The sequence below is a fragment of the Diospyros lotus genome, chromosome 5 (assembly GCF_014633365.1).
Source record: "Diospyros lotus cultivar Yz01 chromosome 5, ASM1463336v1, whole genome shotgun sequence".
In the NCBI taxonomy this organism is placed as follows: domain Eukaryota; kingdom Viridiplantae; phylum Streptophyta; class Magnoliopsida; order Ericales; family Ebenaceae; genus Diospyros; species Diospyros lotus.
The window spans coordinates 9,153,038-9,180,164 of NC_068342.1; the positions used below are offsets into that span (position 1 = coordinate 9,153,038).

The following is a 27,127-nucleotide window of genomic DNA, read 5'->3' on the forward strand; positions in this document are numbered from 1 at the left end:
TTAACAAAATCCATGATACATCTTTTAAACTAAAAATACACAAATCTTGTTCTCTGAACCCTAAAGCTTGTTCCCTAATTCCAAATATTTAAAATCATAACAATAATAATGTTCTAATTCCATAGCAACTATTTATAAATTTCAAAACCAATTTTCTATATCATTTTTAGACTTCGATTTTTTTTAATATGTGCCCAACCATCACTGCATTCTTAAATCCACACAATTCTACTTATTTGGTTAAACTGGGCAGCCCATCCTATAAATAAAAAATGAAACATTTGCCCTGTGAGAGATTTCATCTTTTATAGACAAAAAATGAAACATTATCTATTATCAATGATTTTTTTATTATGCTAATGATGACAAATTTTAATTTTCATTTATCGAGGAGTGGTGTAAGGTTGGAATTTAAGTAAGGGAGTTATATGTCATAAAAAAAAATATTATTATTTTATGAATAGATTATTTTTGTGACAAAATTGTGTGACAATGCTTATTCACATCTTTAAACCAAAGAAAAAGATACCAAAAATAATAATACATTGGTGCACAACACATTCTTATGTATGCATTTTTAAGCAAGATTGACACTATTTTGTGAGAAATATATAGAATTGATATGTTGTTCAACATGAATCTCACTTTCATCCCAATATTCTTTTTTTTTGTGTTACGTGCATTGTCCTACCTCTTACCCCCTTACATTGTCTAACTTTTTATTCTGATGGAGTTCGCATCTAACAATATAAGATTGCCTGACGCGAGTAATTGATTAGTCATAAAAAAATATAATTAATTTTTTTTAGATAATTAATAATTTTTATCTTACCATCACTAAACACCTATTTATCCATATTTATTAGGAACGAAAAAATGAGATAGGAACTTTAAATATAAGCCATTTCCCTAAATTGAGCTATTTTAATTCCATTACATCATTTAATATATGTTTTTATTTGTCCGCCCTTTCTAACAGAAGGGGAATTCCTTCGCAAAAATGTAAGAAGGAGAGCGTAAGTGTAATGTTTTAGAAATGTAGGGGGCAGTTGTGTCCGTTTACAGTAAACATCCGAGACGTAAGTGTAATTTATCGAAAATAGTTTTACACCGTCGATAAGATTTAGATCGGCGCATTGCGAGCGCTTCTTTCTCTTTGGTTTCACCAAAAATCTCGCTCGCATTCTTGCGAGCTCTCCTTTTTGTCTCTCCGTCTCTCTTCTTCAATCCCAATTGAGCCGAAATCTAGGGTTAGGGTTTGGGATTATTCGCCATTCCTGATTTATCTTCATCACAGCAACCATTTCATCGAAATCGATTTGCTGTATAGATAAAGGTAGAAGAGGGTTTGAATATGGATCTGGTGGCCTCGAACACGCATGGCAACCTCGACGAGCAGATTGCGCAGCTCATGCAGTGCAAACCTTTGTCGGAGCCCGAGGTTCCTCTCTCTCTCTCTCTCTCTCTCTCTCTCCCCCCCCCCGGCATACTTGTTTATATCCTCGTGATTTCTCATGGGTTTAAAGATCTTACATGATTTTAATTCTTAGATTTGACACTCTTTCAATTGCGCTACTTTCGTACGGATCCGAACCGATTTTGCCTTGATATCCACGTTCTAATTTGAAATGATTTGTGAGCATATGTATCCTTGTACACGAGTGTATTCGGATATTAAGGATATTACTTTTAGGATAATCTTGGATGTTTTTGATCTGTGCTTTACGGAAGGACGATGGCTTTAAACCGTGTGTAATGTTGGATTTTTCTTTCGTCCCGTCCTATGCCTCTCAAATTACCATTTGTTTGGTCTACATGTTTTCTAGAAACCTGTTGAGTTCTGTTTGGGATGGAGGTGTAGTTAAAAGAAAAATTGCTAGACTCCCTTTATCTTTCAGATAAACCAAGGAGCTGAACAAAGAAAATGGTGCGTATGAGATATTTATGATCGGGAAGGTTGGATCCTAGATTTATGTTGTAACTATAGGATTGTGAGTTCAGAGATTTTTGCAGCTGCATTTGGCCTATTCTGTTCTTACTTAATGGTTGAGGTCCACTTTCTTAATTGACTGCTGTGATGAGTGGTCTACTGCATTTCTAGAAGGCTGGAAGGATGGTTTTAATGCTTGTTTCCAAAATTTTGGATATTTTCAGTAGTGATTTTTCTGGTTTTGAAATAGTTAGTTATTCAAGCTGTAACCAAATGGACCCAGGACTCCATTGATTTTCTATTCTGTTCGTTCCAAAGGTTCCTAGCATTTGAGTGTGATGCTTCAAATGTTTCCCTTCAAAGGAACTTCCTTTTCGCTGAGGAAGTGTAAGTTAGAAAGTCAACACACTATCTTGAGCTTTATTTTTGCTGTAGCTAACACAGCTCCGAAACCTAAACTTAATCTGTCATGGAGTTGTTCGGAAATGGCATGTTATTAGTGGTCTTCAAGCTGCGAGCATACTTTTGGCTGGACAATTTCATTTCATGTTAGTCACAAGTACACAGTACAAACTAACTTTGGTGCTTTCCTGTGAATACATCTTATTTTTGCAAAGAAAGTGGTATCCTAAACCTAAAGGACTACCAGCTGCTGGGCAGTTTTTGCTAATGCTTTGCTTTTTCAAGAATACACCTCAATGTATGTCAGATACAGAAATCCCCTGTCCTATATTTTTTGCCTCTTCCTAAATTTTGGAGGAACTGGAGAAGTTATATTCTTATAATAACTCTACTGGATGTGAGAAGCCTGTAATTTGTTTTGAGAAGTCTTCTTTGACTTGGTTCCTCTGGTTCTTGGAATAATATTACTCGGCTTTTCTAAATTTGTGAAGCATCATGGTTGGACAATTTCAAGGATGTGGGATATATGTATTTGGCATGGCTCATCCAAGATGTGAAACTACATAAGTAGAGGAGTTCTAATAGAAATTTTGGATTTATTCAGAACATCATTTTTTCTTAAATAAATAAGGGAAAAAAATGTTATATATCTTCTTAAACGTAGAGCATATAATCCAATTAAATTTCTGTATTTATTTGCAGAAAAGGAATTCTATCATCTAGCAAAGAAAAAAAAGGGAAAAAAATGGAATTCTGCTGTTAGATGTCTTACTCCTTTTGACGGATGCTTCTTGTTGCTCTTTAGACGTTGCAGAATTGATTTAAGCAGGTATCTTTACTTTGGTGGATGTAGGTCAGGGCACTATGTGAGAAGGCTAAAGAGATACTAATGGATGAAAGCAATGTTCAGGTATGGTCTGTGTTCTTGTTGTGATATTTCTGGTATTATTTTTTATTCAGTATATAACAAATAATAGATTGAGCTTTGTGTTTTGGTCGCCTTTTATGTAACTTGTTCTAGAAATGGAATTTGAAACTGGTCTCCCAGGATTGCTTTGACTTTGTGTTATATATGATATTTACTCTCTGGTTCTCTGGTTTTTCCTCCCCTCTCTCAACACATGGGCTTGCAAGTACATTAAAACATGGGCAAATATGCAGGCGTGCATACTAGTTGTAGTTTTTTTGAAACATATACAGCTCAAGCTAATGAGCTGTGTCTTGGGTTGTCTTATAGGTGAGGAGAAGATGTCATTTGTTATCTTAGCTCTGAGTTTTATATGTGCCATCAGAAAAAGTGGCCTTTCTAAACAGTTATTTTGGTCTTTTCTGTGAGCAATCAGTATTACTTAGACTGACATTTCTTCATGTGACGTGATTGGAGCCAAATGAGATTAGCTTGCTATATTGTCTCAGACTTGGTGTAATAGGTACAGAATGATTTAGATGATTTTGGTTAGAATGCAGTTAGCTACTTGTACATGTGTGATATTCTTTTGACACGTGTAATGGTACATGATGTCCCAACAAAGTTTTTATTCTTTTTGAATTTTTGTCCTGCACACCATTGTGTAATGTCCAAAAATAGTACCATATGGTCCATATCAGAGTTTCAGTTCATTGTTTCATATGTGTCCTTTTATGATGGGAAAAAAGTAATAAATCATAATGTATGGATAGTGTGATTACCCTACGTGAAATGTGACATGTGATGAGCGTAGATAATTTTAATTAAATCATAAATAATCTTTTTCTTTTGTTACTCAAGCAAAGTTAATCTTTTTCTTTATTTTATGCTCATTGTGGATGGTGTGGTTATAATCTATATTCTTCTATATTTAACAAACGGATACATTTTATTAGACGGATACTCCCTCTCTCCCTTATTTCCCCCCTCTACTAAACTAGATTGTTATGTCATCATGAATGCATTCCGCCGTCTCCTTTTCTCTGCATCTCTTCTAATTTTTCATTACTCAATCTCAAGTTGAGTAAACCTATTCTTCTAGGTTTCTTTTTTTAATTAAAGAGCTTGTGTACAATCATCTTTGTCTTAATTTCTTTCATTCATGTGCTTGTTTCTTAATGATAATCATCACAACAATACCGATTTGTTTTCATCTCCTGTTCTTTGTTTTGATTTTCTTCTGTAGAAACTCCTCCAGGTCTTGTTGGTACTTGTTTTTTCATAATTTTAACCTTAAATTGAATTAGGGGCTTTGGAGCTTGTGTTTCAATTAACTTCAGTTTCTGATGGAATATTTCCAGTCTCTCCCTGGATGACCATGCCTTTGAGTTAATTGGTTTAAAACTTCAAATAATTGCCTGAAAGTGTGTGTCATTTTGGATCAAATTGTTATTGTATATTTCTGTCTTCTGTGTTGACCAGGCTTCCTATCCTGTATGCTCATCCTTTTCCCCTCTTTTTCCCTGTCATGCAGCCTGTAAAGAGCCCTGTGACCATTTGTGGTGACATTCACGGGCAGTTTCATGATCTTGCAGAACTTTTTCGCATTGGAGGGAAGGTATTGGTGCAGCTATTGTGTATTTATTCTTGTAATTTATGTTTGAGCTACAAGTAATGTGTTTGCAGACCAATCTGGTTAGTAGAACTGTTGGGAAGAGAATGGTCTTATGCTATTAGCAAGCTAAATTGATCTTAATATAGCATAATATAGCATTTTTCTTCCAATGGTATAACTCCTGGTATCATACTTTGTTTTCTCTGGATCCTGCTGGCTGGTCTCTTTTGGTACTTGCCCTGGACTGTCAAAACTAGTAATAATATTGCAAAAAAAAAAAAAAGATTTTGTGGCATTATGGTATGCCTTTCACATGTGGGATCATCGTAAGGGACTCTTACAAGTTTTTAACAGTGGTTTTGTTTGAGAAATACATTTTAGATGGGATTTCAGATATATGGTTTACATGTCCATATGGTCATGTGTCCGACATATATATTTAAAAAACAGATTGTAATGACACTCATTATTCCATAAAAGTCTATGTTAATTTGTAAGAAATATGAATTTTGTTGTTTCCTGAGTATCAGATTTAGATGAATATGAAATTTTGTCGTTACCAGGGCATTAGATCGAGATGAATTTGAAATTCTATTTTTTCCTGGATATCAGATCCAATTGAATCAAATACTTATATATCATTGCCCCCTTATATTCTTCTGAGTCATTAGTTCGAGTACATAGTGTGTTGCAAGCATTTTATTTGATAACTATTTTTACCAACCACTAATTTCTAATTTGTATTTCACGTTTATGATTATATCTTATGCTTTGAATTTCAATACATTTTTGTGGCATGATATTTAAGTTGTTTTAGAACTTTTAAAGTTATAAGTAATTTCACATATTGCCCTTGAATTGTTTACTTGTTAACTTTATGTGAAAAAAGTTATAGATGTCAAAAAATGTTCAGGACTCAATTGTTGAGTTTGTAAAGCCTTAAGTTTTCTTTTGAAATATTGTCACATTTTTTTTTTCATTTTCTACTCTATCTTATGCTTTCAAAAGATTTTTGAAATATTTTCATTTCCAATCTAATCAAAACAACACAATAAAATGAAAATTTAATCCTTATATGTATGTGTGTATATTTCTGGTTAGTGCAGTCACTCTATCTCACTTGGAATGTTGCTTCAATAACTTCCATGGGTCTTGAGCTTAAGCTGAATCTGAGGAGGTGGCTTGTCTTGAAGGAAACCTTCCCTTTTTTCTTCATTTTTTGATTTCTTGCTTAGGAGTTAGAGATTTCCCCACATGGAGCCTAGACTTGGTAATGATCGAATGATTCTAAACATTTCATATATTGTTTGCTTTGGAATTTATATTCAAATTGTTTGTTATCTCTTCCATTTCAACTGTTCCTCTTAAGCACTTTGGTTCTTCTCATTACCTCAAAGAGTACCTTTTAATTTTGGGCATGTGTCACCGTTTGTGTGCTTCTACCCAAATGTGAAATTCTGATGAACTTAGCGGAATATAGTAACTTGCAGATAGCACTATATTATTGCTTTTGTTTGACATATTCCTATCTACTATTTATATTTCCAGCATTATTATTTATGTCATTCCTATGATACTTTAGGTAATTTGCATATGTAACTCTTTTTGACATTTTATTGTTTGCAGTGCCCAGATACAAATTACTTGTTCATGGGGGATTATGTTGACCGTGGGTATTATTCAGTTGAAACTGTCACGGTAGGTAGTTTCTGGATGATGTCCATTTTTTCCCCTGCAGAGAAATTCTTTTTGTCTTTACTTTTTATTTTATGAAAAGCACTTAGAGTAAAGATCTTTTTTGACATATGTTTCATTTTTGGTTCTTCTGCCTGATACGTAGGAAGTTTTGGGAACTGTTTAGTTCTATCCTTCTTTTGTTTGTTTGTTCCTTTTTGGGGAAGTGCAAGCTGGAACACTTTCAATGGTTCAATGTGCATTTTTGTCCTCCAAAGTGATGCTATGTTGTATAAATTTTGTAATATGCATCTGCTTAGTTAATTTCCTGATATCAATGGGAGTAGCATGATAAACCTTAGCATGAGCATTATTATAATTGTAGATATTAGAAAATAGACATGTAATAAGGGTGAAAAGACAGAACTAAAGTATGTATGGAGTTCAATTTCTTATACTTAACCAATTATAGCCATACTTTTTTTTTTAAAATGATTCTGTCAGGACCTTGGCCCTAACTTGTGATTTTCTTGAATATAGAATTGAAAGAGTAGGAGAAATAGAAAGAAATGAGGCAAAATCAGACAGAACAAGAGGGAAAACTGAGAGAGATGAAGGAGAAGTAGACAGAAAGTAGGGAGAAATAGAGAGAAACTGAGATAGAGTAAGGGATAATTGCAGAGGAAAAGAGAAATCTTTAATTATCATCATCCATAATCTCAGCCAAGAGGTGTATAGCTTTATATATAAGCTATCCACAATTTTTACAGAGCAGTTATCACTTCTCCACTACAGGTAACTGCTCATTCATTACTCCATAACTGACACTAATCTGAAAATAAAGACAATAACTAACTCTTTTGCAAATTAATACAATCTACAGAAAATAAAAAATAGAAAAATTCTAGCTAAGTCATGACAGATTCTTGCATGAATGGGCCAGTGGAAGTTCTATGGAGTATATGATACAAGTGAATTAGTGCCGGTCATTTCTGGGGGTTGTAATGTTGAGAAGAGTTTTAAGGTGACCAAGAAGGTTGATGCGTTTGTGGAAGTTATGGTTGGCATTGAGCAAAGTGGCAGCTGGGAAGAAAAACAGAGAAGGAATCACTAGGGAGAGAGAGTCACGGTGAATCTTTGAGTTAGATGGAGGACAAGAGAGTGGAGGTCTATGAATGTTGTAGCAATGAGAGTTAACAGGTCATATTTCTAATAAGAGGTTATGCAAGAAAGTTGATGTCCAAATAATATTGTTAGTTCACTGAGGCCTAATCAATGAATGCATACATGGATAAGGAGATAGTAATATGCAATACATGGTATGGAAAAAAAAGTATGGACATGATGGTTTGGGAGAAAAATAGGGATTGGATACCATGATTTAAAAAAAAATAAAAATATGGATACAATAGAGATATTGCAAAGAAATAACATATTTTATATTTTTTGTTGGTAAAGTTTTATGAACATAATAACCTAAAAACACCTAAAATATAGAAGGAATACTATCCATCTAACATGAGGATAACATTCAATCTATAGTAATGGTAATATATACAAATTCTTAAAAATAGAGCTAAGGGTAACCCAACATAGAGATGCTATTAAATTCATAATAGATAATATATAGACAATTAACATACAAAGGGGCAGTAATTATTTTATTCATGGTTATAAGTAGGCACAGTTTTGTGTCTTTTTAATTCCTTACCTAGATTTTGAAATATTGGAAATGTGTCCTTGTAATGGTAAATACTAAAAAGAAATTAATTAATTAGGAAAGAATGATATTTGGTGTGTCACACTTATCTTGGTGTGTTCGAAGAATATATGTGTTTGATAGGTGGTTGGACATGGTACAACAAAACAACAACAACAACATATCCAGCCTTTATCCCACTATGTGGGGTCGGCTACATGAATTCTAGACTTCTATGTTGGTTACGCCCCAACAGATAGTTTGTCTAGAATTCATATTTGGATCCGACTAGGTTTTACGCTGGCTGTCGGCTATCTAACGCAACCCTCCTCCTTTATCTGGGCTTGGGACTGACAGTGGATAACATCCCCTAACGGAGTAATGATGAAATGAAGTTTCAACACCATCTTCATATGGAGAAGTTTATGAGATGGTGGTGAAAAAAGGTAATTGATATAGTTGTGTTTCATCACTTAGTTGATATGGTGAAACCAACAAGTACAATATGGAAACACAACAACTGGACATGGTACAACAACTAATGGAAAATGTATATGCTTTCTAGGTTGTGCCTTTATTTCTTGCTAGTGAGGGGACCTCATTTGGGACTTGCTAAATTGATAACTAAGCTTTTCGATGAGATGTTGACTAACAATTCAACATGGCATTGAGTAGGCAAAGGCCCTTAGTTCAAATCTCACCACTAACTTGATATTTCATTGGTTGCACGTATTTGGACCAGTTACACAATGAAACCTGGCCACGTGCGAGGAGGCATACTGAGAGTAAAAATAATAATATAAATGATAACTGAACTCTCTATCTACTAGCCTTGAGGTTTTTGATGAGATGGCAATTAACAATTCAACAAGACTTAGGAATCATGGTGGCAATGCCTCCTTCATCTATTTGAATTGATAAGACACAGGAAAATGTGTGCTAAAGGGCTCACATTGTGTTTGTATTTGGGAGACCCCCTTTTTTCCTCGATCAATATGAATTTATTATCCAAAATGTTGAGGAATTAAATACTAACTTGTGCAAAATGAGCATAATTGAGATGGGATGCTATGTTGGGCGTGTGGCTAAACTAGAGAAGACAAAAATAGAAACAAGATGTCACAGAAGGCTCATTTGGACAGCGAATTAGAATAGCAAAAAAAATTTGATTTTCTTTTACTGCTGTAATTCCTTTATTGCTGTAATTTTTGTTCTATTACTGTAATTTCTCTATTAGTAGTAACCAGGTAAGGCAGTAAGATTCACCACGTGGAGGGGATAGAATAGGACAAAAGGTTGGTTATAACCAAATGGGGAAGGGATCTGGTGTGGGAGCACCTTCACCCTAACAGATATATATATTCTCCTAAGCTATGCTGGGGAATTATCATTGAATTGAATATCCGAAACTTCTCTTCCTTCTCTTACTTTTCTTACTCGCTCTCTTCCTCTCCCACCTTCTTCCTTCTCACTCTCTTCCCCCCTTCCTCTGTTATATTCGGTTCTTACTGAAATCATCGCCTAATCCATCTCGGATCAGGAGCGTACCAAATTCACGGTAGAGATGTGACACAAGATTATTCATAATAAGGTTTGAGGTGGCACATACTAGGATAAGATGCATGAGAGTAAAATGTGTGAAATGCGATTAAGATGGTTTGAATATGTGAGATGAAGGCAACTATATGGACTTATGAGGAGAGTTGATGAAATGGAAGAAGTTAGTAAGAAAAGTGGTAAAAAAAGACCAAATAAAATTTGATGGAAAATCTTTAGACATAACACGGTCTTATAAAAGATATGATTATGGATGATATGATTGGAGAGCTAGATTCAATGGAGCCAACCCTTTGGGAGAATGTATATGCTATCTCTAGCCGGAAGCAGGGAAAAACCTTGACAGCATCTTTGGGAGATACCTAGACTTGCGGCAGCCTAGGTTGTTGGAGTTATATCACAATTGGAGACTGGCAAGTCATGGACATTGTGGTTGGCAAACTAAAACATGAGACACTGTATGTGATGGGATAATACTTGGAGCGCTTTCAGGGGAAGGGGTTTTCATGGTGAAATAGCCTTGAAAGCAAGTGGAACACTTGTAAATTTTTTTTGTAGCTTTTGTTGAAAATTTGGTGTGGGCTCTTTAATGGTTGGTGGAATGCTTGGATGAAGGGTTCCTAGGCTAAGGAAAAGAGAGTGGGTAATGCAGATCATTATTGTTGAGAATATCACTAACTGGCCAAGAAGTCACCGTTGGTGTTCAGCAGAGCATTTTGGCAGAGGGTTTTTTTGTCAATCAAGTTGTAGTGGTGCAGTGGGCATTTCTCATGATAATAGCCCATTGGTTTAGTTATTGAGTTGCTCATTGCATTTGATTGTCAAAGGGGGATCTAGTGAACTATAATGGTGTCTTTTTACCACCCCCCATGACTACCATAGGAATCACATGGTGCCAGTTATTGACACTGAGATAATGAGAAATTTGACTTGGGCAGAGGTGGCACAGATGTGGACCGACTTATCTATGTATATTAAACTTCAACTTTGTTGATTTTATTTGTATAGACACTACTTGCATGTCACATGGATACATGTGATTACAAGATTTAATGCAGTTTGTTCATGATAATAATGCAGCATTAAAGCACACCAGGGGAAGTGTGATTAACAATAGAAAAAAAATGAAAATGGATTGTTAAGTTTCAACTTTGATTGTTTTTTTTAAGCGTGCTTCATAATGTTTATTTCATATCTTTTAATTGTCTAGATAATTCTGATTTCTCATTTTATTCAGCTTTTGGTGGCTCTGAAAGTGCGATATTCTCAACGAATCACTATTCTTAGAGGAAACCATGAAAGTCGACAGGTATTGTCTTACATCATTGTTTTTCCTCCCTACACCTGTATAGGATTTCATAAGGGTTCAATTTTTGTGATCCTTATGTTATAATATTATGAGCGTCACAGTTAGGGCCTGGAGGTTTCTGGTTGATGAGATGATGTAAGAGCTGAAGTGTTATCTTGGAAATCTAATTTGATCTTTGGATTTACTTTTCCATTTCCATGTATGTTTCTGTTAGAAGTTAAATTGCCAATTGTGCAGTTATTGGATTCTCTGTGCACGCTTCCAGTTCTCTTTTCTTGTCTTGATGCACTTGTATATAAATGTAGGTAGGTTTCTGTGTATGGGTTCATGTGATTCATATGTTCACTAAAATATGATGTTATGGACCTTACTGCTTGCTCCTTTGTATATGTTTTAGTTAAAAAACGACTGTTATTTTATTTATCTAATAGGCCAAAGTATGTTGGGATGTTCACTAGGAGCACAAGAAGCAAATAGTAAAAGGCTAAATCCTAACATGAACTAAACAAGATATGAAGATTGCTGCTTTCAGTAACAAAGGAATCTGAGGCAACTCATCGTTTCTAATAACAGAATGTGTACATTCTATTGCACCCCCCAACCCAAACCCAACCCCCCCAGTAAAAAAGGGAAAAAATAAAATGTCCAAGCCAAAAAGGAAGGAGGGAGGGAAGGAGGGAGAGATGTGCTTTGGAAAATAATTTCTTGAGCAGAGCAATTAGTTGCACATTGGATTTTGACTTCTCTTTGATGAACCTGGACTTGGAAATCTAAAATAAGATTCCAAATTGTTGGTTCAATTGAATTATAGATGGTGCTTAGGATAATGCTGGAAGAGAGGGCTGCCGGCATTGAATTTGACTGAATGGTGGAGTGGGTGGACAATACTTTTGTCTTAGAGTTGGAATTCAAGGTCTGAAGGTTTGTCTTACAGATTTGCCTCCTTTTCTGAACAAGTCTATACAAAGCCTGGAGTGTTTACTCTGAAGAATATCATTGTGGGAATTTTTGATACTGAACTATTTTTTGTTGAATCTTTTATCAGTAAATCTGTGCTACACTTTATTGTTTTAGGAGAGCATTGGTGACAAGTTGCTTTTGACTTTTTGGCTTATAATGCCATTTCTTTGGAAAAGTTATTGCCTGTTGCAGTTATTCTGGCTGAATAATTGTTATTTTTTCTGACCGCAGATTACTCAAGTTTATGGGTTTTATGATGAATGCTTACGGAAGTGAGTCCCTTACATCCTTTCATTATTTTAGGTGCCATCTGAATTAAATGTATCAATAATTACTGCCAATCTCCGCCCTCTCCCTGAGTTTGACAATGTATATCCATACTGATAAATATACATTAAGAACAAAGCAGAAAGCAGAAAGCAGAAAGCAGAAAGCAGAAAGAAACAAGATAAGAAATCTGCACATCACACAGTGCACCAATGGAAGTTTTGACTACCATCAATTGAAATTTCTATTACACCAACAATTAGTCAGAAATGAAGAATACGCCAAAAATTGAAATTTTTGACTTGATGATCTGACCTTTTGTGCCTTGAATCATTCTTTACATAGTGCAAAAATTATTTATGTAGCTGACTTCATCTGGTTTGGTTATGTTACATTCTGATTGTGAATGGATGAAGAATGCTCTTTTCTTTTTGAAGACTGTTAGGATTGAATCGCGCGAACCAAGAACGATAAATAGAAATCAAACGAGAAAAATGACAGGAAGAAAATTAATGTGGTTCGGCTCAACAACTTGCGTCTATGATCCCACCACAAAGGATAATTCACTAATCAAAACAAACTAATCTCACGAATTTAGATAATTGGTTGCAGCACACATTGGGACTCTAATTATCAGGCTGGGCAACATACTAAACTAAACTAACCTAAACTAGATAATGCCTATTTATAGATGTTGAAAACAGCAAAGAACAACAAGGTTGAAACTTGGATTGAGAAATCTCGAAAGAAATCTTACTTCCTGATGATTCTATTGAATACTCCATGAGGAGTTTAAATAAACAAGAGATCCTAAAATCTAGGAATTTAAAATACAATAAAAAATTATTTAAAATACAACAACATATTTCAGATATAACTAATCTTCTAAATTTTAGAGGTAGATAAGATTCTATCTCTTCCTAGAATTTAGGAAAGTTGGAGCTTTATCTTGATCATAAATTGAGGCATTATCTTTGACTGTAATATCCCATATTTCAACACTCCCCCTCAAGTTGGGGAATGGATATCTACCATTCCAATCTTGCATATTAAATTCTCAAACCTCTTGGTTGCCAAACCTTTTGTGAATAAATCAGCTACTTGTATCTCGGATGAAACATGAGGAATATTGATTATTCCTGCATCCAATTTTTCTTTGATAAAGTGTTGATTTATCTCAATGTGCTTTGTCCTGTCATGCTGAACCTGATTATGTGCAATACTTATAGCAGATTTGTTATCACAAGACAACCCAATTGCCCCCTGAGTTTTTATCTTCAAGTCTTCTAGGATAATCGTGAGCCATAGCAATTCACATATTCCAAGGGCTATAGCCCTAAATTCTGATTCTACACTTGATCTAGCCATAATGCTCTGTTTCTTACTCCTCCAAGATACTAGATTCCCACCTAGGAATACACAATATATTGTGGTTGATCTTCTATCAGTGATAGATCCTGCATAATCAGCATCTGTAAAGCCTCTAATATCTAATTCCCTTTCTCTTCTGAATAATAGACCCTTACCTGGATTAGTTTTGAGACAACCAAGTATCTTCCTTACAGCTTGCATATGCTCTTCAATTGGGTTATGCATGAATTGGCTCACAAGACTAACAACAAATGTAATATCGGGTCTAGTATGTGAGAGATATATCAACCGGTCCATTAGCTTTTGATATCTCCCTTTGTCAATTGGTTGACTATCAGGATTCTGCCATAATTTTCCATTAGGTTCCACTGGGACACTAGATCCCTTGCCTCCAGTAAGCCCTATTTCAGTGAGTAAGTCCAAAATATATTTACGTTGAGATAGAAAGATACCATCCTTAGAGTAGGCCACTTCAATGCCCAAGAAATATCTAAGAATACCAAGATCCTTGATTTCAAACTCATGGGCTAGGTTCCTTTTTAGCAGCATTTGTTCCTCATCATCTCCTGTCACGATTATGTCATCCGCATATACTAGCAAGGCTGTAATTTTTTCTTCCCTTGAGTGTTTCATGAAGAGTGTATGATCACCTCGGCTTTGACTGTATCCCATAGTCTTCATGGCTTTAGAGAACCTGCCAAATCAAGTCTTAGGGGACTGTTTGAGCCCATAGAGGGCTTTCTTGAGCCTGCATACTTTTGCTTTTTCTTGAAATTCCGAAGGCAACTCCATGAAAACTTCATCTTCTAGGTCTCCATGCAAAAAGGCATTCTTAACATTAAACTGTTGCAATGTCCATCCAAAAAATGCTGTCACAGATATTAGAATTCTTACTATTGCCATCTTAGCCATTGGTGCAAATGTTTCAAAATAGTCTATGCTATAGGATTGGGTATATCCTTTGGCTACTAACCTGGCCTTGTATCTGTCCAGTGTTCCATCAGCCTTGTATTTTACATTAAATACCCATTTGCAGCCTACTGAAAAAACTCCTCTTGGTCTTGGCACTATTTCCCAAGTCTGATTTTTCTTTAAGGCTCTCATCTCTTCCATCATGGCTTGCTTCCATTTCTGATCTCTTAGGGCCTTTTCTACTAAATTAGGAATGACAATTGAATCCAAAGATGCTAGAAACCCTTTGTGTTTTTGAGACAACTGGTGGTAGGATAAGAAATTTGTTAAGGGATGCTGGGTACAGCTTCTGACACCCTTCCTAACAACAATAGGAAGATCTAAATCATCATAACTTGGGTTAGAAGGATTAGAACAGCCTGAAACTGAGAGCTGAGAGTCATTTTCTGGAATAGAAGTTTGTATAAATTCTTTACCTTGACTAGGATCAGATGATGGTGCTTGCTGTGAATCTAGAACATGCTGTCTTCTTTTGAAAACATAGGGAGATCCCTTGAAACGGCCTGAGGGCTGCTGACTAGATTGCATATTGTGAGATGCAGGAACAATCTGCTCACTGTTGTTGTTTGGCTGATATGAGAGAGGCCTAGATTGAGATGGAGGGCAAGAAGAGAGCAAAGAGGGAGGAAGCTGAGGTAGTGCTTGAAAATATCCTCCCCAACTGTCTGGTCACCATCTAAACACTCCCCTTGGCGACTAGTTTGATGTGAAGGAAAAAAAGGTTGGGTTTCAACAAATGTAACATCCTTAGAAATATAAAATTTCTTTGTAGTTGGATGATAACATTTGTATCCCTTTTTGGTAGGAGAATAGCCTAGGAAAACACACTTTGAGGCCCTAGGATCAAGTTTGTATCTTTTTTGCTTGGGAACATGAACAAAAGAAACACACCCAAAGACCTTTAGTGGAAGAGGAGAATGCAGATTCAGATCTGGGAAATAAGTAGATAGGAGCTGAAATGGGGTTTGATGGTTTAGGATTTTTGAGGGTACTCGATTTATCAAATAGGATGCTGTAAGAGTGGCTTCCCCCTAGAAATTCTTAGGCACTTTATGATGATGTAGGAGACTTCGAGCAACATTAAGAAGGTGTCTCATTTTTCGTTCTGCCATTCCATTTTGTTGCGGAGTATGGACACAAGAAGACTCATGAATTATTCCTTCTTGTTGGAAAAATTGGTGCAAATGATTATTAACATAATCCTTTGCATTATTGTTGAGAGAGAGTTTAGGTAGAATAGAAATCCTCTCTTGTTTATTCCATGCGTATGAAATCCTATATATACAAGGGGTATGCTAATAAATCACCTAAAAACTAGGAATAGATAACAGCCTAATAAGTAGAAACTAGATTACAATAATCTTCTATAATTTACAGATTTATACAAAATATTAAAACTTAAACTTGATTTATCTTCTTAGGCTTCATGCTTCCTTATCTTCTTATCATTAATTGATGCTCCTTATCTTCTAGCTGATAAGTTCCTTTAACCGTAACACTCCCCCTCAAGATTGAGAATGGATATCATCTATTCTAAGCTTGCTAGTCAACTTTTGATACACGGCTGTAGGCAACCCTTTAATGAGAATATCTACAATTTGTTTACAAGATGATATATATGGAGTACATATTAGACCACTATCTAATTTTTCCTTAATGAAGTGTCAGTCCACCTCAACATGTTTGGTTAGATCATGTTGTACTAGATTGTGAGCAATACTGATTGCTGATTTGTTATCATAATATAGTCTCATAGGTCCCACCAAAGTGATCTTCAAATAGTAATTCACATACCCCTAATGCCATGGATCTGAACTCTGTCTTGCACTTGACCGGACCACCACACTTTGTTTTTGCTTCTCCAAGTTACAAGATTTCCCCCTAGAAAGGTACAATAGCCAGATGCAGATCTCCTGTCCACCATTGACCCTACATAATCTGCATCGGTATAGGCTTCGAGTATCATACTTCTTCCCCTTTTGAATATAATGCCTTTCCCTGGTGTCCCTTTTAAGTAATGGAGTATTCTAAAAACTGCTCTAAGGTGAGTTTCTTTCGGACTATGCATGAATTGACTGATCACCCCCACTCCATATGCAATATCTGGCCGAGTGAGAGCTAGATAAATTAGTTTCCCTGCTAGCCTTTGGTAGGATTCTTTATCCACCTTTTTATTTTCTGGAACCTCCCCCAATTTTTGGTTGAATTCAATCGGAGTAGTAGCAGCCTTACAACCTAGTTGCCCGGTTTCTATTAGCAAGTCCACAATATACTTTTGTTGAGAAATAAAGATGCCCTCTTTTGAGTATGCAACTTCTATGCCCAAGAAGTATTTCAACCTCCCCAAATCTTTAATTTCAAACTCTTTAATTGGGCATTCCTTTAATCTAGTCATACCTTCTTCATCATTTCCGGTCACAACAATATCATCCACATATACTAATAGGACTGTTACTCTCCCTATGGCCGAGTGATGGATGAAGAGGGTATGGTCTCCTTGACTTTGTTTATACCCTAAGGTAAGCATCACATGGGTAAACCTTTCAAACCAGGCCCTAGGAGACTGTTTAAGGCCATACAATGTTTTTTTCAGTTTGCACACTATCTGCCCGTGAGTATCTGTACTATTGCCCGGTGGTAAGTCCATGTAAACTTTCTCTTCTAGGTCTCCATGCAAGAAGGCATTTTTTACATCATATTGCATTAATGGCCAGCCTAGGTTAGCAGCTAGAGATAGGAGAACTCTCATTGTATTTAGCTTTGCAACTGGGGTAAAGGTGTCGAGATAGTTGATGCCATACGCTTAGGTGTATCCCTTTGCTACTAGCCTTGCCTTATACCAGTCTAGGGTCCCATCAGATTTGTATTTGATTGTATACACCCACTTTCATCGTACTGGTTGTTTTCCTTTGGGTAATTGAACTAGCTCCCAAGTGTTGTTTTTCTCAAGGGCTGCCATCTTGACTTCCATGGTATTCCTCCAATTCTCATCCCTTAAGTGCTTCGGAAAAATGGTGAGGAATTGGAATGGTATGTAGGTTGGTTAGGAAGGTTTTGTGTTGAGTAGACAATTTGGAGTAGGATAGGACCAGGTGTAAAGGATGTTGAGTGCAGGTCCTGGTGCCTTTTTTGAGGGCTGTAGGCCATTCCAGATCACTGGGGGAAAAGGTAGGATCACTCTGAGGTGTAACATGTTTAGTATAGATGCAGTGGAGTCAATAGAAGTGATAGAATTGATACCTGTTGGTGTCACAAGAGAGCTGCTGGTAACAGGTGCAAGGGAGGAATTAGATTCTTGGATCTGCACCGAGCTAGCAGCCAGCTTCTGCCTCCTTGAGTAGACTTGCTGGGGAGGAGTACCTGGTGAGGTTTCCTCTAGAGCCTTGTTTGGTGCATTCTCTATAGTAACCGGACCTGGTGAAGAGGTAGTTGGACGTGAAGGATCTAGATTAGGTAGAGATATGACTGGATCTCCCTCGGCAGCTTGTTGGCTGTCATGAGAATGATCAAAATAGGGAGAATTTTTCATAAAGAATCTTTTGGAAGGAGGGTGGTAACACTTGTAACCCTTTTGGCTGGAGGAATATCCAATAAAAATGCATTTCAAAGCGCGGGGATCTAATTTGCCTCTATGAGGGTTGTGAACATGCACAATGGAGACACACCCAAATATTTTTGGTTTCTAGCAGCTAGATATATGTAAATTAGGAAAATAGTTGCTTAAGAGTTGAAGAGGGCTATAGGTTCCAAGAGTTTGAGATGACAGTTTATTAATAAGGGTAGTGGCTGTTAGAACAGCCTCTCCCCAATAGTTTTTTAGAACATTATGATAAAAAAGCAATGCCCTAGTCACAGCCAATAGATGCCCATTTTTCCGCTCGGCCACCCTATTTTGTTGGGATGTATATGGACAAGATGATTCATGAATAATAATTCCTTTTTGTTGAAAAAATTGTGTGAGAGATTGATTGAAAAAATCTTTGGTATTATCAGTCCTTAGCCTCTTGATTGGCATTCCAAATTGAGTACTAATCATGTTATAGAAGTTAGGAAAAATAGTGCTCACTTCAGATTTGTTTTTCATAAGAAACAACCACATTACCCTAGTGCAATCATCCACAAATATTATGAACCACCGTGCCCCAGAAAGATTGGGAATAGTTGCAGGGCCCCAAACATCACTATGGATAAGAGAGAATGGACTAGAGGTTCGTTTATTGGATGGGTAAGACACCCTTTTATGTTTAGCAAATTCACAAATAGGACAATGAAAGTCTCGAATATCACAACTCCTAAACAAAACTGGAAACATAATAAGAGTAAAAAACGAAGGGTGACTAAGACGACGGTGATATAACCATATTTGGTCCTTATTAGATTGCACCAAACAAGACACAAGATTCACCTTGCCCTTGTTTTCCTCCCCATTTGATCCATCAAAATAGTATAGGCCAGCCCTAGCTTTAGCAAGCCCAATCCTCTTCTTCAACCCTGTCCTTGAATTTCACAGCAAGTAGAAGAAAAATTAACACTGCAATTGTTGTCTAGGGTAAGCTTTTGAATGGAGATGAGGTTGGTGAAGAGGTTAGGAACATGGAGAACATCCTTGAGAGTTAGATGGTTATTGAGGATAATATCTCCTTGGCTAGCATCAGTGGTCAAGGAGCCATCTGCTAGGGTTATCTTTTTAGAGCTTGAACAAGGGCTATAGGTAATGAAACAATGGGATAAAGGGGTCATGTGATTTGTTGCCCCGGAATCAAGAATTCAAGAATTAGATTGGGTTATTCTTGAAGCATGTGGGGTAAGAGAATGAGAGGACATACCTGTAAGTGCAAGAGAATAAGTACCTTTTTCTTTCTTGTCAAGAGAGTCTAGAAAGGTTCTTAGTTTTTCAATTTCTGCCCGGTTGAAATCCAAGCCATCTGCTTGCTCCTTATGTTCCCCTTGCTTGTGCTCTACCTACTAGTGATTGCTGGCCATATAGGCTTGATTTTGGACCCCAATCTGTCCTCTAGATGGTTTTCCATGTAACTTCACCATAGAGAGTCTCGAGAATCTCTATCGTTGGAAGTCTTATCTCCAACAGTCTTCCTTTCCTCCTTAGGACCTCTCAATGCTATTAATGCTGACTTTTCTATGGGAGCAGTGTCTAACATTACTCCTCTTCTCCCTTTTTCAGCCCGGATTAGAGAGATTACCTCATTTAGGGAAGGTATATCCTCTTTGCCAAGTATTTGAACCCTGACTGCATCAAACTCCATATTAAGACCTGCCAAGAAGTCATAGGTTCTCTCATTTTCCACAAATCTTTTATGTAAGGCTGCATCTTCACTGCATTTCATCTTTAGACATTGATAATGTTCTAATTCTTGCCATAGAGTTTGCAACACATTAGAGTACTCAGTAACAGATCTTACCCCTTGTTTGGTTGCTACAATCTTAGTCTGGACCTCATATATCTGTGTTGCATCTTTCACTTTAGAATAGGTGAGGTTGACCGCCTCCCAAATATCCTTAGCAGTTGTTAAAAACATCACCGTATCACTTATCTCGGGTACCATCGAATTCCAAAGCCAAGATATAACTAGAGAATCCTCCTCATCTCATGCAACAAACATGGGATCTCCTTCTTTAGGGCCGGTCCCTAAGAGATGACTTATCTTACTTTTACCTTTGAGAAAGGTCCGAATAAGCTGGGACAACTTTAGGCAGTTTCTCCCATTCAACCGGTAGGCAGCCTGGATATTTTGTAGTTCTCCCCCATTACTTGAGTTTCTAGATCTAGTGAATGGGGCTTCTGAAGGGCTGCTTGTTTCACCCGTCTCTGATGTAGGATTGGTGTTGGAGATGGTAGACATCTTAGAAAGATCTTAGACTTACTTATCGGGTGATAGACTAAACGGATGAAGGGAAAACAGATGAAAGAAACAACTCTATTGGGTGAAGAAGAAAACCACAACTGACTTAGATCACTTCTAGAAACGGAACAAGAAAACAGGCTGGAATGGCACTAAGCAGGGAAAAAACGGCAATGAAGGCCTAAACATAATTCCCTAGAAAGCAAGCTCTGATACCATGTTGAGAGAGAGTTTAGGTAGAATAGAAATCCTCTCTTGTTTATTCCATGCTCATGAAATCCTATATATACAAGTAGTATGCTAATAAATCTCCTAAAAACTAGGAATAGATAACAACTTAATAAGCAGGAACTAGATTACAATAATCTTCTATAATTTACAGATTTATACAAAATATTAAAACTTAAACTTGATTTATCCTCTCAGGCTTCATGCTTCCCTATCTTCTTATTATTAACCGACGCCCCTTATCTTTTAGCTGATAAGTTCCTTTAACCGTAACAATTATCAGTTTGGAATTTCTAAATTGAGCAATTGAATTGAGTGGAGATTAGCTTACAAAAATATGGCAAATTGGTGCTAACTGTAGCCTTATCTTTCAATAAGAAAATCTAAGTCATTCAAGTACAATCATCAATAAATGAAATAAACCATCGAGCCCTCGAACAATTTGGTATTTTAGAGGGTTCTCACAGATCGGAATGAACCAAAAGGAAAGGTTTAGATGACCTCTTATTGCTAGATGGATAGGACACTCGGTGATGCTTGGAAATAACACATACCTCACACTAAAATTCACTAAGATCTAGGGACTGAAACAAGGAAGGAAACATAGTTTTTAAAAGGGGAAACAGAGGGTGTCCGAGCCTGTAATGTTGCGGCCAAACATGTGCAGTGGGATTAGAAGTAAACTGAGAGAATCCAACAACCTTAAAGGATTGATTTTCAATCGAAGGATAGCCTCCTTTTTTCGCCAGATAGTACAACCCATGTTGTTCCCTAGCTATATCAATCAACTTCCCAGTTTTCAAGGCCTGAAATTCACACATTAGGAGAGAAATTGGCATGGCAGTTTAGATCATTAGTTAGTCTATGAATAGACACAAGATTGATGGATAAATTTGGCACATGTAGGATCTTTTGAAGGGTAATACTTGGGCTGAGGGTGACTGTTCCTTGGCCTTTAATGGAAATTGAAGTTCCATTAGCAATGGTAATTTGTTTAGAGGTAACAATAGGCTCATAAATGTCAAAAACCAATGGATCAGGGGTCATGTGATCAGTGGTTTCTGAATCTAGGATCCAAATGTCATTCTTATCAGTTTTAGAGGGCATTAAGAGATACTAAATGAGATACCAAATGTACACAATTACTTTGCTAGGCGAAAGCATAGTTTCCATCGTTGATTGTCTTAAGAAAAACCTTAAGTTTATTAATTTCCTCACCATCAAGTTGTGCAAGCTCAGTACTTGGGGTTGATTCTGCCTTAGTAATTGTTCCTTCTTTCTCGTTCTCTTTGGCTGATATGTAGGCTTGCTTTTGTGTTGCCATATTTTTAAAACCTCCCATCTTTTTTAACACAACCTCTTTACCATGAAGTTTGAAGCAATGATCCCGGGTATGCCTAGGCTTGTTGTAGAAACTACACCAAAGCCCTTCACGATTTTTGTTGGCCTCTGTTTTTCCCATTCTGAATTGTGCTCCATCCTTCTTTGCGGTAGCCATGGCTGATCCTTCTATTCCTCTGTCACTGAGCATGACTCCCCTTCGGTTTTCTTCACTTCTTACCATAGCAAAAACTTCATTCAGGGAGGGTAGCTTCTCCCTACCAAGGATTTGAAACCTCACTTGATCAAATTCAGCATTTAACCCGGCAAGAAATTCCACAATCCTATCTCTCTCAATAATTCGTCTAAGTAGCATCATCATTATTGCATATCATCTTGATCTCTTGGTATTGATCTAACTCTAACCAAAGCCCATTCATCTTGTTAAAATACTCTGTAACAGTTAGAGATGCTTGTCGAGTACTATTAATCTTTGTTTTGATATCAAAGATTACCGACACATCCTGTACCTTGGAATAGGTCTGCCTCATGTTGCATGGCATTCCACAACCATGACATGATAAGAGAGTCCTCGATATCTCATGTTGGAAACGTTGGATCAGTAGTCTTCGGGGGTGAGGCAGTGATGTGTCCTAGTTTTCCTCGTCCTTTGAGGAAGGTTCGAACAAGCTGCGCCCATTGGAGATAATTTTTACCACCCAATCTATAGGAAACATGCATTGCAGGTAGTTCTCCACTGCCGGATCCAGAGAAGTTGCCCGCACTTCCAGTTGTACCGGTAATCGAGTTCGGTTCTGACTCTCCAGTAACAAGGCCAAGATTAACATCCGAGAGTTCTGACATCCTTAGTAATTAAGGAATCAAGAGAAGGCAATAAAGGCCTCGGGGAGGAAACAAAGAACGAGTGCAAAGAATGAAAGACCAGTGTGCAATGAAGGCTCGGTCAGGGTCTAAGAGCAGAATGAAGGCTCTGATACCATGTTGAAAACAACAAAGAACAACAAGGATGAAACCTAGATTGAGAAATCTCGGAAGAAATTGTACTTCCTGATGATTCTATTGAATACTCCATGAGGAGTTTAAATAAACAAGAGGTTTTAAAATCTAGAAATTTAAAATACAAGAAAAAACTATTTAAAATACAACAATATATTTCAGATATAACCAATCTCCTAAATTTTAGAGGTAGATAAGATTCTATCTCTTCCTAGAATTTAGGAAAGTTGGAGCTTTATCTTAATCATAAATTGAGGCATTATCTTTGACCATAATATCCCATATTTCAACAATAGGAAACAAAACTAAGTCATATTGGGATGGGAATTCTCCTAAATCTATCATAATCCTGTAATTAGACTCACCATCAACCTAGGATTAATCTGAGAGATAACAAAGACTATGAGTTACAGATGAGTTGCTCTCCACTGGCATCCTAGAAGTGTAGTCTAACTCTCTGCTACTATCATGATATGCATAGAAATTTGTCATTGTCTATTTAAGATTGAGCTGAAACTTTTTCTCTTATTTGCATGTCTTTGATGACACTAATTTAATAATTTTTCTCAGGTATGGCAATGCAAATGTTTGGAAGATATTCACAGATCTTTTTGATTATTTTCCACTCACTGCTCTGGTTAGTAGGATTTTCAGCCTTGTTGATCTTTTATTCTCCAGTAAGTTTTAGTTTATGCCTATTTTTGTTGCTTAATATTTATTGTCATTGGGGTCAAGTACTAGACAAAAATATGTTGATAAAAATTATGTTCTTTTGTTTTATTTGTTTTGTAAATGACAAATATGGCCGTGGCCTAGAGAAATACATTGATGGGTGGAGGTAATGTTATTTCTTTTGTGTTATATGCAAACTCTTGTATTTACTTGTACCTTGTTCGACAGTCCTTTAATAATGTGCCGATTTATTTGAGGGTTTCTTTTCATACTGTTGGCTGACTTATGTGATGCTGATGTGTAGATGGTTCTATAACTTTCACATTTTAAGCAGATATATAGTCATTATGTTTGAAGTTGGCATTACTTTAACCTGGAATAGACTGAGGAAGTTATATAGGACTAGACTTTAGCCTTCTACATTCCCTATTTTTTTCTCATTTTATTTCACCTGTTGTCTGCCACGTGCACATGTAGTCTTCTCTTGCCTTTTTTTGTACAGTAGTGTTTTGCATGCATCAGGAACACTTTGTTTTGGAAGAGAAATTTTAGTTACATTTTTTTTTAAAAACTTTTCATGGTTTCATGAGGTTGGCACTAATAATAATTTGGTGAGACAAATTATGTTCTGTATGCATCTTGTTGTTTGAGCTCTAGTGGGTAGTGTCTGTGTGGCATTTGATATAGATGGATTGGGGGTAGAAGGGAAGGTATAGAATGGTGGGGGTATGTGGCAGGGTGATGGCGGGTTGTGATGTAGAAGTAGTGGGTGGCTTAGGAAACAGAACAATTGGTGGGTAAATATTTGATTTTTGACCAAGGAAGCTTGCTGCTGCTTCATAGAAATGTAATAAGCTTTTTGAAAAAGTAAGTTTTTTGTCCTTTAATTTGTTGTTTTTGTTTTGGTGAAAAACCTTGTTTAAGAGATGTGGTCGATACATGCAATTTTGTGGAAATGGAAGGGAAAAAAAAAAAAAAAAACAGAACAAAATTTGGTAGTCCTGGTGTTTTTGTTGAACAGCGGGAGTGAGAGCTCTTGGTTGCCTGGTGGGTAGTCATTGTGTGGCTAGATGGATTTAGTTGTGTGGCTAGAATGGTGGTGGTAGGTGGCAGTGTCATGGTTGTGGAAGTGGGTGGTTGGAAGAAAACAACCAATGGTGCGCAAATGTTTGATTTTTGACCCAGGAAGCTTACTGTTGCTTCCTGGAAACAACATTTTCAAGAAAACATATTTCCATTTTTTATATTCAATTTTCAAAATTTTAAAAAACAAAGACTAGGAGTTGGGACGGAAATGTTAATGAATAGGGGCCTTAAGCATGGGCTTTTTTGGGATTAACACATTGTAGCCTTAATTTGTGTCCAACATTGGGTATGGTGGTCATACTGCTAGTAAGAACAATATAAGCGTGCATGGGATGCCATGGAATGGTCTCTTATTATTGCTACATAGGTAATATCAAACTTTTAAGACAATGTTGTTAACCTTGTTAAACTGAATTGTTACTAACAATTTATTCACAAGCCGTTGTAATGTTCTGGTTCTGTGTACAAGTCAAAGCTTACTCAATAAATGATCCTCTGTTGTAAAAAATATGGAGGATTTTACTGGTTGACCTTAGGGTTGCTTATTCTTTGTAGGTTGAATCAGAAATATTTTGTCTGCATGGTGGGCTTTCCCCATCTATTGAGACCCTTGATAATATACGAAATTTTGATCGTGTTCAAGAAGTTCCACATGAAGGTCCTATGTGTGATCTGTTATGGTCCGACCCTGATGACCGTTGTGGTTGGGGAATGTCTCCACGTGGTGCTGGATACACTTTTGGCCAAGTACTTTTTTTTATATTTTTTATTAGCTTCATTTTCTGTTTACAATTATTCTGATCAATTTATAAACCTTCATTTGTTTAATATTTTCTTTCACAGGACATTTCTGAGCAATTCAACCATGCGAACCACCTGAAGCTGATTGCTAGAGCTCATCAGCTGGTTATGGAGGGATTTAATTGGGCACATGTAACTACTTGTAGTTAAACCTATTGGGCCAACATTTTGTTCATGCTATTTTGGAATGATAGGTTCTCTGCTTGACTGGTGTTATTTCTGCAACAGGATCAAAAGGTTGTCACCATCTTTAGTGCACCCAATTATTGTTATCGATGTGGAAACATGGCATCTATTTTGGAAGTTGACGACTGCAAAGGGCACACATTTATCCAGGTCTCTCTCTTCATAAGAACAGGGAAAAGTAGTTTCTAGCAATCAAAGAAAAATGAAAAAGTTGGAAGGTTGATTTATGTCCTTCATGTGTTGTGTTTGTACAGTTCGAGCCAGCTCCAAGGAGAGGAGAGCCTGATGTGACCCGAAGAACGCCCGATTATTTCTTATAAGAAAGATGCTTGGATTGCTGATTTTGGCAGTAGGCATCTGCATGGTCGGAGGTAAATGGTGTAGCAGGTCCTGAGCATTTATTAATTGGAGGTTACTAAACAGAAGGCTGCTGTGTTAGAAATGATGGGGGAGGTCCCTAAAATGGGCAGGCTAGGGCCCCTTGGCTTTAAATTATGTTACTAACCTATGCTAGATGTCTTAGGACTCAGGGCAATTGGGTTTGTGTGCTTACGCTGCAATGTAGTATTTTATGCAGAAATTCTGGTACTTCGTCTTTTATTTTTCGTATATCACTTGGGTTCAATTTTCTTCATTTTTCCTTCTTTTTAATTTTTGTGGGATTTGAGGATATGTGGTTGGGGGATTGGTGTTTTGTAGAGGTAAGGTACAGATTTAATTCCAAGTTTGTTCATGTGCTATGGACTGATATGATTAAAATGGCTTCTACTATTTGTTTTATTCAGGGATGAGTATCTAGCGGCGATTGTTAATTGCCTTGAACTGAGATATTGTAGCGGACATCAACCTTCTGAGATAATTTATTTTCTGATTTGGTTCAGTTTGAATGTGAACTACCGTTGGTTTGTGCTGAATGTGTAGAATCATTCTGGTCTTCCGGATTTTAATTTTCTTGTCATGTTGGGTCATCAAATCTGGTCGCACGAGGCGATGTTGGGTCCATTAGGATCCAACTCTTTCCTAAGTTCTTCTATCATACTCCATTTTCTCCCCTGTGATGATTGCCCTTATAATTACGGCCAGGGCAAATGGAATTGGCCTGGACCGACTAAACCTGAAATTGCGTTTTATTCATGTTTTGACCCCCTCTTAATTAGGGAAATATGTTAAAGATGGAGATTAACCTGGGGATTTTTTTTTATTTTAAAAATGAGTGAATTCATTTTGTAGATAAAAATGATTAACAAGTTAGTATTTATGTGGGTTGACCCACAGCTTCCTGTAGAATCCTAG

General features: G+C 36.7%; 1 protein-coding gene across 1 annotated transcript; it reads left to right on the forward strand.

The window, feature by feature from the left end:
• Nucleotides 1-1,143: 1,143 nt before the first annotated feature.
• LOC127801896 (serine/threonine-protein phosphatase PP2A-2 catalytic subunit-like) lies at nt 1,144-26,727 on the forward strand. Its single transcript, XM_052337403.1, has 11 exons — nt 1,144-1,441; nt 3,186-3,242; nt 4,774-4,857; nt 6,481-6,552; nt 11,022-11,093; nt 12,285-12,325; nt 23,660-23,726; nt 25,403-25,594; nt 25,691-25,780; nt 25,877-25,984; nt 26,089-26,727. The coding sequence occupies exons 1-11, from the start codon at nt 1,355-1,357 to the stop codon at nt 26,152-26,154; spliced, it is 936 nt and encodes a 311-aa protein (XP_052193363.1). The 5' UTR covers nt 1,144-1,354; the 3' UTR covers nt 26,155-26,727.
• The last annotated feature ends 400 nt before the right edge of the window (nt 26,728-27,127 follow it).

What these genes read in the sequence shown, in the direction of transcription:
- LOC127801896 (XM_052337403.1), top strand. Translation starts at nt 1,355, where the DNA reads ATGGATCTGGTGGCCTCGAACACGCATGGCAACCTCGACGAGCAGATT. An exon ending in TGGATGAAAGCAATGTTCAG is followed by an intron (nt 3,243 to 4,773) that starts GTATGGTCTGTG and finishes CCTGTCATGCAG; the next exon opens with CCTGTAAAGAGCCCTGTGAC. An exon ending in ATTCAGTTGAAACTGTCACG is followed by an intron (nt 6,553 to 11,021) that starts GTAGGTAGTTTC and finishes CATTTTATTCAG; the next exon opens with CTTTTGGTGGCTCTGAAAGT.